This window comes from Orbicella franksi, chromosome 3, assembly GCF_964199315.1.
Source record: "Orbicella franksi chromosome 3, jaOrbFran1.1, whole genome shotgun sequence".
Lineage (NCBI taxonomy): Eukaryota > Metazoa > Cnidaria > Anthozoa > Scleractinia > Merulinidae > Orbicella > Orbicella franksi.
Genome location: NC_138147.1, coordinates 26,915,610 through 26,932,774, shown reverse-complemented (window position 1 = coordinate 26,932,774; position 17,165 = coordinate 26,915,610). Strand labels below are relative to the sequence as shown.

The 17,165-nt window shown below is 38.9% G+C and overlaps 1 protein-coding gene across 6 annotated transcripts in view; it reads right to left on the bottom strand.

The window, feature by feature from the left end:
- The window catches only part of LOC145482800 (proto-oncogene tyrosine-protein kinase receptor Ret-like), a 28,268-nt gene extending 11,306 nt beyond the window's left edge, over positions 1–16,962 (bottom strand). For 3 of the 6 annotated variants that reach the window (XR_014048819.1, XM_081461438.1, XM_081461439.1), the window contains exons 1-9: positions 15,367–16,962; positions 12,839–13,306; positions 11,981–12,022; positions 11,033–11,074; positions 6,859–6,964; positions 4,083–4,156; positions 2,954–3,055; positions 527–709; positions 46–156 (exon numbers count right to left, since the gene is read on the bottom strand). Coding sequence is in view for 5 of the 6 variants with exons in the window: in XM_081461438.1 (XP_081317564.1) it covers positions 46–156; positions 527–709; positions 2,954–3,055; positions 4,083–4,156; positions 6,859–6,964; positions 11,033–11,074; positions 11,981–12,022; positions 12,839–13,283 (1,105 nt within the window). In the remaining variant the exon portion in view is untranslated. The remainder of the gene's footprint in view (positions 1–45; positions 157–526; positions 710–2,953; positions 3,056–4,082; positions 4,157–6,858; positions 6,965–11,032; positions 11,075–11,980; positions 12,023–12,838; positions 13,307–15,366) is intronic. The other 3 variants (XM_081461441.1, XM_081461440.1, XM_081461442.1) reach the window with 3 other exon arrangements.
- Positions 16,963–17,165: the final 203 nt, after the last annotated feature.

Genomic DNA, 17,165 nt, shown 5'->3' with positions numbered 1-17,165 from the left:
CAGTAAGCTTTACGAATGTGGCGTTATAATAGGGACGATCTATACCTCTCTCAATGCAGTAGCCAATAAGTCTAACAATGTGAGGATGAGGCTGCAACGATTTCATAACATCTGCTTCAGAGAGCATGTTTCGTATGTCCATCTGCTCCGCATTATCTATCAATAATGGGTAGAAAAAGGTTCATGATCAGAGAAAGTGAGTTGCAAAGATATTACATGATATCTTTTTACTGCTACGTCAGTGACATCGACGAAAACAATTTAGTATAAATTTCAGCGACGAAAAAATTAAAGACTGTGCTAAAGACTGTGAGATTTTCAGGGCACCGTCAAATTGGTCAAACACAACAAGTTTTGAATGATAGCTTAATTAAAACACAAGCTAAGCTCCTATTGAATGTTTATATCATCGACAAACCAGACAAAATGAGACCTATGATGTAAATAAATGAAATCTGAAGACTTTCACGACTTACGCGCTGCGGAAAAACTTATGAAAGCAAAATCAAGCAAAAAGAAAGAAAACCTTTTAGTGACTTGACTGCAACATTCAATCGTGAAGTTCCGTAAGTTCCTTTGGACACTTGACCAAAATTACCAGTACCCAGTAACCGTTCCAGCTTTACTTGGTCACGATCAAGTTCAAAACTGTCCGAAATGTCATCGTAATTTTGATCCTCAGGGACGGATTGTCTCGCGATTGGCATATCTATGGAGAGGCAAAAAAGAAAATATATATATATATATTTATGTATGTATATATATATATATATATATATATATATATATGTATGTATGTATGTATGTATGTATATATAGATAGATATATATATGTATATCTCTATCTATCTATATATCTATCTATCTATCTATCTATCTAACCGATTTCCCAAAAAGTCTTTAACACGGTTTTCATAAATTTAGACATATATTGGCACAGAATGTCCTAAACTGCTCAGGGAATTCCCTAGTTTGACTCTAAATGCTTTAGAAAGATCGACAGAAATTAGACACGCTCGTTTTTCGACTTTTCTGGTTCATGCAGTCTTGTTCCCTTGAAATATATGTCTGGATTTATAAAAACGGTGTTAAAGACTGAATCAGGTGTTTTTTTTATTTATTTGTTTTTTTTCATTTCTTTGTTTGTTTGTTTTTTTTCTGCTTTCGCTATGACAGCAGCTTGTAAATCTTACCTAGCATGAAAATGTAGAAACTCCTTACCGCATGTTTCATTTATTTAGGTTTTTTTTTTTTTCATTATTTATCGACCCCCCCCCCCCCTTTTCAATTTGCGTTACGTTTAGCCCAGGCTACACTCGTCTGAATTCAGTTCGCGCGGTGACTCTGACAAGGAGCGACCGATTAGAGTTCTGTATTTGCTGTCTAAAGGAAGTCTGCCCGAGGACATCATTAAGTCCAATGAAGGCCCAAGTCGAACGATTTGCTAGTAAGCGTCGTCCATTATCGTACGTGAGGCGGGCCTGAGGAGATGTGTAAACTGTACGGGTCACATTTAGTCCCCTAACAGTAGGCCGTTTGCCCTGTGGCGATAATGTTGTGTTTGCTTTAGACAGCAAAACTCTTTAGGCACATCGATTTAGGGCTTAGACGTGCAATGGACTAGACATCTCTAGCTGCTGTTGGCGTCATTTGCTCTGAACTTTGATGTAGCTAAAGAAAAAAAGCTGTTGAAATCTGGATGTGCCATTCCGCGCTCGACAAAATTGAAGTACATCCGGGACATTGCTATTTGCGAGCAAGACATGGACACGAGGAGAGAGAAGAACATGAGTTCAAGCGCTGATCGTGAGTAGAATTTCCTTGTTTTATCAATTTTAGGCGTTCTTGGCTTAGCTAAGTATCAGAACTGTCTGTGATTCGCTAGCGCGGAAGAAATTTATTTGCGTGGCTTCCGGGCGATAATTGACGTAACGACAACATGTTGAGTGTTCGCTTACTGCTAACTATGGCCTAGTTTGTTTGAATTTCAATTGATTCTCGATGTAGGAAGCTCTTGTTCAGTCCATTTAGGACGATGCAGGCCTTTAGAAAGCAATAGATTGGCTCTCCGCCACGGTTTTGATATCTGTACGTTCGTGTTGATTTAGACTCCAATTTCATGTTAAAAGCACTCTTAATTAAATTGTACAATTCATGATTCAACGAAAAGACGGTGAATTTAATCTTCCTGGCCTCAAAAGGCATACAGGAGAGTTATTTGCTGCTATTTGAGCTACGATAAGCCTCGTGGAAAGCTAACTCTAGGACAGAATTGTAGCAAGATTATCAGTGACAAGTCAAATTCTATGGCTATGTTTTTGCGAATCCGGTCAGATATATATATATATATATATATATATATATATATATATATATATATATATACTATCACAAATGAAGACAAACTGCACAATTTAGTTGCACACCTATATTTCGAAATATAGGTGTGCAACTAAATTGTGCAGTTTGTCTTCATTTGTGATAGTATATATGAGTTCATGAAGATTGTTTATGTGTGGCTGGTGTTTGTGAACATATATACATACATACATATTTATACATACATAGATACATACATATATATATATACGTTGAATAAACAGAAGAAGATGCGAACTTTAACTCGTAGGAGGTCTTTAATTCAAGTAGGCGTTTCGCCCATTCGGGCTTCTTCAACAATAAGAATATCAATACTCGGAATATTTATCTTTTATTTATCTGTCTATCCATCCATCTATCTATCTATCTATCTATCTATCTATCTATCTATCTAGCTAGCTAGCTAGCTATATATACATATATACATATATATATACATATATACATATATATATATATATACATATTTATATATATATATATATATATATATATATATACACACACACATAGTTAGAAAGGTAAATCATGTGATTTTAGAACTTTCTACCCCTGTCCAAGGTCATTTACCTACCGATATATTTTGCTGGTTCGTGGTGAAGTTTGATGTCTCCTGCTACGTTGTCTTTAAGGGCTTTACACGTTTGGCTTTTTGCTGCAGGGTGCATTGGAATATCTTGAGAGAAGCAAGAAAAAAAGGAGCAAAAAAGCAAAATGAAAAAAAGTTACGTGGGAGAAATGGAGTTAAAACGATAAAATACCGTAATTATTACAAAGTTTGTAATAATTATTTAACTACATGTACCACTAAAACAAGCTTTATTTTTTTTTTGTTACTTGGTCTGAGTCGATCTTTCTGCTATAAGTCTTTTGCTCTATGTTCTACTCCCTTCTGGATGTGATGGTAGTCTATCGGAGGGTTGCCCCGGCATTGTACCGGCCCTCACGTCGCAATGACAAAACAACGACCCCGGCCAGGGTTCGAGCCCGTATTGCTAGAAACAGAGTCCACCTTACTAATCAGTTGGCCAGCAAGTCCTCTAGGTAATACGTCAATCGTATCGATGGAGTTAGGAATTACAAAAGAAAATGACTCACTGAGCCTTACATATTCTTCGAGATAAAAAGTAGTGGCGGTGATCACAATGATATTAGACATAAAAAGGCTGATAAGGACTAAATGGCTGATGAGGGCTTTAACAAGCCTTCGGGTCAGTTTGTGAGTTAAGGCCTGGCTAACTTCTTGGTTGAGAAAACCCCGCGGTTTGCAACATTTTTTTCCTTCCAAGCAACGCTGACTTTGTCCTAGCAAAAGGCGAATAGCAAAATAATTTGGCGGCCTTAAATTCCTTAAGGTTTAAACTGATCAGTCATTGTAACGAAGGGGAACGATAACCATACCGACTGAACTCCATCTGATTCTAAGGATGACTTCTGCTCAGGTTGTCAAAGCGTTAGTCTCCAACACAAGCCTTCTTTTCAGAACTATCCTCTCCTACACGATTACACTAAACGAACTACTGATACTTCAAGGCTCAAAAATCTTTTTTTTTCTTTTCCAATATAAGGTCTTATAAATTCTAATAAGTTCGACTAATAAGATCTAATAAACTAATTCAACAAACTGGTGGCTCAGAAAGACCAACACCTGCTCCTTTTTATTTGATTATTTATTTCTGAGGAGTAATGAAATAGAGTTTTACCTTCGTAAACCCTTAAACTGGGCTGGGTTGTTATTGGCACTTCATTTAGTGGCGCTGTCTCTTGGTGACGCCATCTATTTGAATTAAAAGAAATTAACGTAACACTTTTTCCATTTTACTTACTTTAATGGTTTACTTCATTTCAATTAAAAAAAAAAGCTCTGTAAAGATCAAAATGAGATGCTTGTGGATGTATACTTGTGTTTCGGAGGCTTGGTGGACTAATTCACTACTTTAAAAACGAGAGACGTCTGGGGCTAGTCTCAGCTGACAGTTGGGAATGTTTTGAAATTTGTTTTTCCTCATTCAAAAGTTATGTTTCATTTTAGGAAAGGTAACTGATGTCTTCCCGACTCTTTAAGTTTGACTGCGTATCGAAAACTAACCAGGCAATTAATTAAAAAATTACTGGACGTAGTTTTTAAGACAAAGGTGTCAATTAATGTTGACCGCTTTTCCCCACTGAAAACCGAGCGGAAAGGAACTCGGAAAGTTAGTCTTTCTGCTTTTGAATATCGAACAGTACATTCAGAAAACTGTTATTATTTTAATCAACATGAATATATCTTGGACATCTGAAAATCAGAAAATATATGCTTTGTTGGAGTTTTGGTTAAACTACTGACCGTACGTAAAGAGGGGACAAAACAGGTCGGTCATTTGGGGTATACTGATACCTTAAGGTAATTCCCCTGAAATAAAAGTGACAATAGATTTTTGTTCAAACTTTGTCCACTGAATATTTATCATATGATAAAAATAAAAAGGGGGTGCCCACGTTCATTAAGGAGCAGTGAGGCATTGAAAATGCCCCATTTTGGCATTATTTTATGCTTATTACAGGAACGCATTCCCAGTAATTGTAAAATCTTTGTGAGCCCAGACTCATAAGAACACGCATTAAACTACAGTCATTACGTTGCGTCGGACACAATCAAATATTTTAAGTTTGATTCAGACAGAAAGCTAACTCCTTGATTAAAAATTTGAACCAAATTTCTTGACGTGGTTACCAAACTGCAAAATAGAAAAGACCACAGTGTATCTGCTACTTTTCTTATTTATTCAATTTTCAGTAATAGAAATTAGATGATTAGATGATTACAATGACTGGAAAAAAATTGGGGTGCCCGTGCTCGTTGGTGAGCTAGAGCCATTTTTCAACTGACAGAGATCAATATCAAGGCAAATCCGTCATGTTTTCAACATGCGCGTGCACGAGGGCGCGCTAATGACGCCATAAATTATGCGCAGTAAGGATGCGCGATGCAATTGTGAGGAATGACCTTAAGCAATGGTTGCTACCTTAAGCAATGGTTGGTGCTCTATTAAATGCCGATCCTGATAATCAATCTATTTTTTGTTTGTAAATTAATTGCTCCTTCTTTGTGACAACATTGTAATCTCCTTATATTGATTTGTATCTTTGTACACTACGAACAACATAAACCTTTTTGGTAGTGATGATGTTGTCTCACACGCATACGGAGCCCAATAAAATATTTTGAAGTTTCAACACACTATCTTTATTGGGGATACACGTAGTGATAATCTTTTCCTTGACACAGTTTTGTAGTTGTTTTTCTTTAGTTCTTTTGAATATGGCTTACAGTTTTAAACGAAGTGATCAGAAACCAGTAAATTGCGTCCTGCGTAATATTTAAATAACCACTATCTAGAGTTAAGTTTATTGAGTGGAATGGCTATGCAACTCAAAAACGTTCTTGGGCGTATGAGCCGGAGTGGCGAGGGGGGCTGCAGTCCCCCCCTCCCCAGGTACAGACATTATGTGATTTTTCGGGCAAAACGCTAATGATTCGGGCAACGACACCTGAGAGAAAACATTACAAAATAATGCTGTTGGCGTGATTTCCAAAACTCGTAAATATTACTTTCTTAGAACTTTTTCTTTTAAAAAGTTTTAGATTATACTCGGATTGAGACTGTTGTTAGAGTATGATTGATTGATTGGTTGAGTGATTGATTGATTGATTGATTGATTGATTGAGTATGCAATCTTTGAACAAAACTATTATTGGAATTACCGTGTGGCATGAAATTTACCTGGGATCTAATTATCGCGAATTTTTCATTGATCCGCGAAAATTAAATCCCGTGAAAACAAACTCCCTCCAAAAAAAAATTCCGCAAAAATTTACTCTTTTTATTTACATTGCTGAATTTCAATGAAATTGGTTGCAAACAGTGTAACGAAAACGACTATATGACTTCCGTTCTTGTTACTTTCAAGTACCGTACATGAAATCCGCGAAAAATTATTCCCAGGAGTAAAGTGTGAAATTCAAATTCGCGAAAAATTTTCCCGCGAAATTAAACTCCCGCGAAAATATCATGCCACACGGTTGAAGCAGATGTGGGAATTGTGAACGATTTTGTTTTTCATGCAATTTGAGTGCGTTTGCATCCCGATTTCAACAATCGAGTATTCGGGAATTGCGTCAGTTTTTCGGGCAAGAAGGTCAACGTTCCCCCCCCCCCCCCACCTAGTCTGAAAGTGCCTTTACGCCTATGTCTTTGTTGTATGATTTTGCTCACTGTTTTGACCTTGACCGTGCACTAATCAAAACTGTTGTTTCCTTCTGCCTGAGGTACCAACCATTGAGAATGTTTCAGTTACGTAGTTGATATATAGCGTTTGAGCGAAAAACAAGAGATTGGGCACGGTCATGGACCTTCCAAAATAAATCTTGACATCTTTATTTGATCTTTTGTTTGATCAAAACGATTCCTTTCTATTAACTATAACTAGACTGACCTTTTGAAAATGACCCAGCAGGCAAGAGAAATGATCAGTGCTACTAAAAAACCAGCAAGTCCGTAGATGATTTTCAGGTGCAAAGCAGTCTGAGAGGTTCCGGATTCTGTTGAATAAATGAGGGAAATCGTATCTTATTATCACTTATTTTCGCGCGACCTTAAGAATAGAAATAATTAAAACAAAAATTAAACCCATTAAAACAATTAGACATGACAGTTGTCCAGACAAGGAGTAACGTAACTCGCCTGCCGCTTAAGTTCTGTTTCGCAAAGTAAACCGCGATACGAGCGTCTGGTAAATACTGTTGCCAAATTCTTTGCAGGCGTCTGTCACTACGCACAGTGTGATTGGCTGCGGCATTTACCAGGACAAGTTATACCATCTCGCAAGGTAGTACAGTGGAACCTCGATTTAACGAAGTGCCAAGGGACTGGGGAAATTTGTTCGTTATACCGAGGGTTCGTTAAATCGAAAACCTCGATTTAACGAATTTTCGGAAAAGCAACCAAAATGTTCGTTATATCGAGGTTAGTTAATAATTAATTTTCATCGATGTTACGTAGCACTACCCAGCATTTCTGGATCTGAACAATTACTAATAAGCACTCTTTCTTTAATGTCTATGTAGCTATGTACTGTACAGATATGTACATAGCCACGGCACTTAGAAATTGCACAGGCAAACAAAACTGCTTAAAACTACATATAAAAAAAACATAAATACACATCTATATTGAGACGCTAATAAAAGATTACTTCCAATGGAGGTTTTTTTGTCATCAGTAAAAAGTGCGTCCTCCGTTTAAGAAAAATGAACATGGTATTAAACAAAACGGTAACAATTTTAACACTGTTCTAGTCCAATTAGGACTCTTAATCAAAAAAATTCTTTTAGTGAAGATTGTCTCTGTGGTTTTGTTGCCATTCGTAGGAATGTATCTTCCATAGAAGAAAGGGAGCGCAGAAATTCCTTTTCTTTTGCACTTGTCGTGTCGAATGACAAAATCAAATTGCGAAGCCCTGTCACAGCCTCGCTAGCTTCGACCAGACTAAGTGGTTTTGGCTCCACTATAGAGATGTCTGCGTCTGAATCTCCTTCATCTTCTTCTTCCTCATGACTCATCGATTCCACGTTTTGGACTGCCTTCAGGGCTTCCCGTGTTACATCTTCCTCCGTCGGTTGGCTTTCGGTTACAACATTGTTATCAAGGGATACAAAGTGACTGAATGATATCTCTGCAAGAGAGGGAAAATGGTGGGTAATGTTTCCCCATAGACCGACACCAGTTTCATTGGTATCTTCATCTTCCTCGTCTGACTCAAAAGGATCGTGTGAGGGCTCCGCTACTTCACCTGGGAATCCTGCTTTTTTCCAGCAGGTTTTGATTGTCGTGGTGCTTACATTGTCCCAGGCTTTGGCCATCATAAAGACAGCATCCTTGAGGTCGATTTCTTTGACAGGTTTATTGTCATCTAAACACTGTAACATCCGCCTGATCATTGTCTTGCGATAATTTACCTTAAGGTTCTGGATTATGCCTTGGTCTGCCGGTTGAAGCTTGCTTGTGCAGTTAGGTGGAAAGAAGATGAGCTTTGTGTTTGTCAGGCCATTGACAATAACATGTGAAGTACAGTTATCTAAAAATAACAGAATATGGCGGTTTGCTACTCTCATTCGTCGGTCAATTTGACGGACCCATTTTTCAAACAAAACGCTGTCCATCCAGGCTTTTCTTTGAGACTCATAGGTCACGGGGAGCAAGTTCATGTCACTGTTCCTAAAACACCTGGGTCTGGCATATTTCCCTATCACAAGTAGGGGTAGCTTCTCTGTGCCATCCTGGTTGCGGGCCACAAGGACTGTCACGCGATCTTTACTTCTCTTACCACCGGTGCACTTTTCTCCTCTCAGGTTAAGCGTTTGAGTAGGGGTAGCTTTCCACATAAATCCTGTTTCGTCAGCATTGAAACGATCCTTCATGCTATAGCTGCGGCAAATATCCGGGAGACGCTCGCTCCAATTTTCGACAATATCAGGATCTACGCTTTTCTCTTCACCACATACAGCTTGGCCTGTAATTCCCTGTCTTTCCTTGAATTTTTCTAGAAAGCCATTACTTGCCTTGAAGTTCTCATACCCTAACTGTTGTGCAAAATACAGGGCTTTTTCTTGCAGCAGCGTTCCACTAACTGGAATGTCCATACCTCGAACCTTCCGAAACTATTCAGACAGTGCTTTGTCAAGATCTGGAAAAGTCGCCTGCTTCATCTTCTTTCGTTTGTCTGTGAAGAATCCTCCTTCATAGGCACTAATAATCTCATCCTTTTTCTTCATAATGGTCGAGATTGTAGACTGAGACAAAGGAGGATCAAAACGCTTTGCAGCGACAGTGTTTTTCTCCCCATCCTTGATTGCTTTAACCAGTTTATATTTCTCTTCCAATGTCAGCACCCTTCTCTTCTTGGTCTCTTTTTTTTGGACTGCGACCGCGATGTGGAAGCACTAGGAACGGGAACTGTTACGCTTTCTTCTGCTGCACTCTCTAGGCTTGCCATAGGACAATATATTAAACTGCTTTCGATGAAAAGTGCCAAATTCAACAGAGATATAAAGGCACAAAATACGGCGAGGTATTGCAGGACGTGCTGGAATTTTTGGAATCTGACACCTTTTGATTGCTCAACAGGGTATCATGTCAACTTTCACAGGAAATTGAAGGTCTCTCGCTATTCACCGTGAAACTAGCGACAGGTAGCGAAACGGTGAAGCGACTTGTTGAGTTTTAAAACAGACAGCAATGAGCAACACAACATATTCTTTTCGATCTTGTATTCGAGGCTACCATGCGTATAAAGATATCTGGGATGCAGCTGTTGGTGAAGTTCTGGATTGTGAGGTAAGCCCTTAAAAGGAATCGTTTGTAGTTTTGACAGGTTATGAGCAAACTGAGTGATTTTACATCTATATTTTCTGCAGCACGAGCCTGACAACCCACACGACACCCATGTTGTTGCCGTTAAACGGGTTCAAGACCAGGAAGGGACAGAAGGGACGCTTCAGACCGTGGGCCATGTGCCATTGACACTTTCACGTGTCTTCCATTTATTTTTAAAGCACGGAGGGCAAATATCAGCGGAAGTGGCTGGTAAACGAAGAAATAAGGGCATTGGACTCGAAATTCCAGCAATTTATTTCTTTTGCCACAAGAAGCCATCAAAGATAAAGAAGTTAATAGAACTCATAAAAGACAAAGAGGATAAAGTCGAAATGTAGATGCTTTTATATGTTTGTATGAAATTATGTAAACAGCTGTAATGGGCTGTTGTCCTCGTGTTACAGGATTAAAGAAATGTCATCCTTGTTAGTTTGTTTTGCATTCATCTTTCGTCACGTGTTGACATTTATTCGTTATATCGAGGTATATTTTACGTTTGGGCGTCTGGATTGTGTTCGTTATAACGAGGATTTCGTTATATCGAGGTTCGTTATATCGAGGTTTTGCTCCATACATTTTACTGTAATTTTGGCCGGGCTGAAGAAAATCGTTCGTTATATCGAGGACTTCGTTAAATAGAGGTTCGTTAAATCGAGGTTCCACTGTATAACTTGGCGTAAATTTCCGGCCATATTGGCGAGATAATCGCTTGTTTTTTCTGGCGAAAACAGCGTGCATTTTTAACTCGCTAAACTCAAGACGAACTGTTTTCACTGCATTTCCGGACTTTTCCCACTTTATCTAGCCAAAATTGTCCTAGTGAAAACACAACCAATATCTTGAACTCTGAGCGGCGTCAGTAGTAGGATGCGAACACGTTCCCGCCAAGGGTGGAAAATAAATTCGGCGAGCGGAGCAGGCAGAACAACAACGCGTCTAAGAAGTATCAGGCGTCTAACATTTAGAACGCCTAGTTCAAAACGAGACGTGTAGGACTCGTGTGTCAAAAAAAAAAGCCATTGGGAGAGAAACTGTTAGTCCTCTGGTTAGAATTTTAGTTCTCAAACTCATCAAGAATCCATCAAAGTCAAACAAAAGACATGACCGTGACGGTGTTTGGATATCTGGTCTTAATTAGCAGAGATTTTTACGATTTTACTCCTCAGTTGATTTTTAGTTTTGATTGAGAAGATATATCAATAAATAACTTGGAAGACGAATGCATGGACTTTGACCTGTGTTCTGGCTATCTGCTCCTTTCACTGTAGTTGGCGAATCTGGTGAGAGATAAATAAGTAGTAGACAGCAGCTTTACTACTCCCTTTACTCCACTTTACTACTTTCCCACCAGCGACATAGCGACAAAAGGACATATACATAACGACATAAGAGGGACGTTATGTCGTTATGTTTGCAGTATGAACATGCTGACATAACGACACAACAGCAACATAACGACATAATAATAATGATGATGTCTGTAATGTGAACATCGCCATAAATACACGGGGCTAGGTGAAAAATGGAACGTTTTCTTTCTTCTTTTGGTCGTTAAATTCCTGCATACTTTTGTCACAGAATACTGTATAGCATCGATTCGCTTTGGTAAATGCTTCTTCATCCATGCGAGCCGTCAATATCTTTTGCTCGACATCAGTCAATTTTTGCTCAGTCGCCGCCATTTTGACAATAATGCTGGTGGCGGACTGGGTTGGACAATTCTTGTGCCGCTCTGATTAGTTCTTTGTTATGTTTGTTATGTCGATGATGTTGACAGAAACATAACGTCACAACTACATAGACAGAACCACATAAGGAAAAGATCAGCCTTTTTTCTTATGTCGTTGTGTTCATATCGTTATGTTGCTATTATGTCGTTATGTCAGGACGTTCACGCTGCAAACATGTCGACACAACGCCCTTCTTATGTCGTTCTGTTTATGTCATTATGTCGCTAGTGTGAACTAGCCTGTAGCGACACAACCGATTATGTCGTTATGTTAGTGTGATGTAATGTCGTTATGTCGCTATTGTGAACTACGCTTTATAGTCAAAGTGATAGAACATTACAGCTGCATGTGTGAGGGGTGCGTTCTATGCAAAAAAAAAAAAAAAAAAAAGGAAAAAGAAAAAAAAAAGATAAACAACTTTGAAGATGGATGCATGAATCTATTACTTTTCACCTGTTTTCTGATTATCTTTTCCTTGAACACTGGTTGGCGCATCTGCCAAAGGGATAAATTTTGTTAAATGGAATCACTGATGACCCCACTGAAGCTTCAAATTTACTCGAAATATTTCAAAATCTTAATTCGGAGACTCAATAACCAGTGAAATCTCTTTCCGTGTAATAGTAAAGGAGATATTGGCTTATAAAAACTCCACAATCCCGTTCGCCCAAACGTTGATTTTTGAACTACGCGAACGCAACATAACTGAGTTTTTTGAGAATCAACAACCTCTGTTAACGAGGTACGATAGCGTCCGACTGTTTTTACAGTATTTAAGAAATAATGTAACATAAATTACATTATAATTGAATGTTACTTTTATATTAGAAATACTGAGTGCTTTCTATTCAACCAAACATTCCGGTTTGAATTTCCCAATTCCCTCCATTTGGCGAATGGAACAGCGTTTTCCACAGTTTCCCGGAAAGGGGACAACCTCAATATGAATATCAAATGTTTGAGCGGGAGTTTCTGTTCTATTTGAATTTTATTCCAGAAGTTCCGGAAGTTTCGTTTAAACGGTTCGTAATTCAGAAATTTGGCAATTTTCGGACTTGCCAGATACTTTCCAATGAAATTTCAATACCATTTGTTCCCATTTGAAATTTCCGGAATTTTCGGTTGAATAGTTCGCAATTCGGAATTTAATTTTCGGGTTTCTACCACGAAATTTGCCAGAGAAAAATTCCCGCAATAGTCATCAGCTCGTTTTATTTGTTTCACAAAACAATGGAATCAAATAGGCTTGCGTTATAGCCAGTGCACATGTGCCCCTATTGCCTTTTGTATCAAGACGGGTAATGTACCTACCGGTGGATGATTTTAGCTCGCTGCAAGTCCCTGGGAAACAGTCCAGCTTACAATTTTTGGCATCACACTTGAACTTGCAGTTTCCAGCAATGCAGGATTGCTGACAATCTTTTACCTCCGATGAGCAAATCATGTCACATCTGCCAGCAGTGCAATCTTGGCTGCACACTTCTGCATGACATACCATGGAGTTGCACGAGTTTCCAATACAATACTGCTTGCAGCTTTCCGACGCTTCACATTCCATGAGGTCACATGTCGATGTAAGACATTGCTGCTCACACTTATCATGTTTCGTGTTTGACAGGCCGCATCGCATCGTGCAAGGTAGTTGGAAACACGTTTGCGAGCATGTGTTGTTTTCCGAAAATCCATCACAGTGGGTAATGTCAGATGCTATGCTTCCAGTAATTGTCAATAGAGCGAAGATCAATGACAATGCCATTGTTGTTAACACAACTGATATATCTGACAGAGACAATGAAAATGATTTTAACTTGGCAATGTTATCACGGGGGGGGGGGATACTTTGGGAATTTCTGGGTGGGGATGTGCCGTTGGGACCCTGGAACCCTTAGCCTATACCAGAGCTAGTTCAGCTGAATTTTGCTACCCTATACTAGAGTGAACTGTCCAAATCCCCCCATCTACCGACAACGTTGAGGCTGATTTGCGTAAATTTAAACTTGCCGATTTGATTTTTTTATATTTTTGAGTAGCAATTCCTGGATTCCTTAGTCTAGATAAAATCTTCAACAAACTAGTCAGTTTTGTGAAAAAATGATACCCTATTCTAGACCTAAACGCTCTGATTTATATACCCTATCCAAGAGTAAACTAATTGAAAATCATACCCTTCACAGCGGCACATACCTATGTAGCCCATATATGGAATTCCCCCCCCCCCCCGGTTGTTATCATTATATGATTTATATTTTACTCATCAATTCGACAATTAGCCCAAGATTTCTATGAGCGAATAGTTTACATGGCGCAGGCGAGTTGACTATCGCTCATTGCAAACGAGAGCGAGTAGTCTAAATGTCTTAGTAGACACTAGCTCTAAGTTGTCACGAATACCTTTCTCTGATTGGCTACGCTACTCACTATCTATTCTTTTGTAGATAATGAGTAGTCTAGCCGTGCGCTTGCGAACAAACTGGCGGCTAGTCTGGCCACAGACTCTCTGTTTTGTCTAGAGTTCGCCGAGACCGCAAGCTTAGCGAAAGACTAACCCGGCGCGTGGGATATGAACGTAACTAGACTTCGTTTTAGAAACTGAACTCTCCGTTTCTCTAGAAACGGAAAATTTCCATTGATTAAAAGGCCATTAACAGACACCACCATGTCAACGTCCCATCCCACGCGCGTCATGTGGTTTGCACGGTTGTCTGATCACCTGGAGGCGATTGTCCCACTCGTCACGTACTCGAACATTAGACATGTACTCGAACATTGACTCGATGATTAGACATGTCTCGATCGATTTTCGAGAATCAAATGTTTCTCAAGCGTGTGCTTGACAAATGTGTTGAAAAGTTTTCAAATATTTCGGCGCTAAAACACGAATAGAAACAAGCGATCTTATAACTTTAGAATTTAAGTTACCAGTTTTATCTGCTGCTGCCAGGAAGCAGGATATAAAAGATAATGTTACAGTGCTCGTTGTGTCGCCTTAAAGGGGTCTCACGAGCGATCAAATTGAAATTGAAATTCTCGGTAAAATGAACGCCGTTTTGCCAGAACTACGTACCTGACCGGATAGCAAACGAACACTTGCAAAGTATGTTTGGGTTTCCGACGTAATTTAGCTGTTTTTTTCGGGGTTGAAGTAGTTTATGAAGACATAATCCATAGTCCTGATTAGTCCAACTCAATGACATTACACCCTAGGAACTCGATCCGGTCCATATCAGCAACCGACCCCCTTTCACTGCCAGCTGATTATTTTATCGAATTTGCCTTATTCAATTTATGAAATAGTTTCAGACTTTAATATCTTGCGCTTCGATGGAACTCAAGAATAATAAGTTTTTCAATCGAATTTTGTCATGATTTAGAAAAGATGTCGTGTAATTAAGTGATGACAAAATTTTTCCTCTTCCTCACAATTTCATTTTTTGGATATTTTGACATTTTTTCGAACATAGAAAACTAACCTATCCATAATTGTAAAACTTTGAGAAATTTTATCGAGAAAAGAAAAAATTCTCACCGCTGAAGTCGTTCAGCCAGTGCGCCATATCAAACACATAGTAGACACATACTAAACATACTAAACTGCAATAAATACTTGAAAGACATAGACCTGATAATCGTGGATCCTAAAACACATTAGTTGCTCTACGATCGACGACTTAAAGAGTTCAATTTGCTATTTGCTTCAATACGTAACCCCGCAGTCATGTCATCGGCCCATTAACTAGTTTTGTTTATTTATAACCCTTTTCGATTTTACTCTCATCGTGCGCAATCCTGCGCCATGATACAGAAATATTTATATGTAACTCCTGTAAGTAGAAGCCTACCTTCCTAAGTTATCGAAATGTCTGAAATCTCAAGGAATGCACTTTCTTTGCTGCTTGGCAGTTTGGCTGAAATAAAAGCAATTTCAGTAAAATTGACGTGGTCTTCTTGAGTGAAAGTAGTTGTGACTTATAGCATATGCTAGATGAACGTGGTTGGTAGGGTTCACTAATTTCCTTAGAATAATCTGTTTCGGTTCAGGGAGTGCTTAAGAGGCAAATTTTGGAATACCGTGCCCCAAGATATATTTTGTTTCTTGAAAAGATTAAACATTTTTATAAAGGCATTTTCACTTTTACGGAAATAAAGATAGTAGCTTCTGTTGGTTTTATACCCTCTCTATTCAAGTCCATACTTAATGGTGACACAGTTTGAAACAATATGCATGGAAGAAACATTTCAAAAATTTCAAAAATGAACCTGAACATGTTGGATTCATTAAAAATCCATCGGATGATGAAGCAAGAACTATCCAGCTGTAGGGCTGTCGATAATGCAAAAGCCGCCCGCTGTCAGTCATTTGCGGCCCGCTGAGCACGTGTTTTCAACAGGCCGAGTCTCTATTCGGCCGCGCATATTGAAAATAATGAATATTTATTGTTCAAGTTGCCTCGTTGAGTATCCTCCTTGTCCAATTGCATGTTAGTTGTCTCACCTTCGAATTTCTGTTGATTGTTTCAACATCTGAGTTGTTCGTCTCATTATCATGGTTTGTTGCTAAGTCAGAAGTCATAGTTTTGTCATTGAGTGTTTTCGTAGTTCGAACTCATATAAGTCCCTACGGCTCTAAACTTTGCAGCGATATAATTAGCAATAAGTTTCCGAGATATCTTTTGTTGTACAAGAAATCGCCGAGAAAGAGATATGAAAAATCGACCTTCTCTCGCCCAGGTAACTTGCAGAGATTCGCTGCCCGATCGACCCATTCGACTTTGCGCCTGCACTTACCTCCGACCGCGGATTTCTGTAACGAGCACCCGAGCTTCTGCGCGGTAGAGAAGGAAGGGCACTGATTGGAGACATAGCACATTATCCGACACAATACAAGATGGGAATGGATCAATATATTTGTTTAATCTCAACAGTCTGAATGGTCACTTCCCTCTATGAAACGTGCCTGTAGGGAGCCATGGTAGCTGTATTCATCATCTTGGACTGCATGTTTGTTTTGACGATTCCCTGCAGGCACATGTGGATTGGCCATTCTTTCAATAAAAACACATTGTCCGAATTGTAAAACTGTTTCATCTCGAGTAGCCTGAAATGTCAGTCATCTCCCACCCCCAGCCTAATGCCCGGGCGAGAGAGATCGAGCGTCGTGTTTTAGGCAAAAAGACATGGTTTAAATTGTCGTTAATTTTCCTTTAATTACTGTTCAACAGATAGCCAGTAAAAGGCGGCCAGCATAAAATTTCAAGAAGAGTAATGAGCTCACGTTATGATGCTGTTTTCGAGGACTACAATGAGTAATGCACGATATCAATTTACCATTCTATTGTTTTCAGGATGATAGAGTGATTTCTTACGTTTCGCGAGAACAAATGTCGGTGAATTCGGAGAAGTTAAAACAGTGAGAGTTATTGTCTTCTTCAAAGAAACTTTCCCCGACTTATGTAATTGAAGCACACGCACATTGTTTTTTTTTAAATTGTATTACCAGAATCTATTGTAATTGAAATAACGTACTGTGATGGTAACGAACGTGAATAACCACGCATTGCGGAATTCTTTTTTCTCATTTAACTTGCTCGTCCGAATGTCCTCATTAAGTCGTTTCCACAAAGATTTAAATATAAAAACA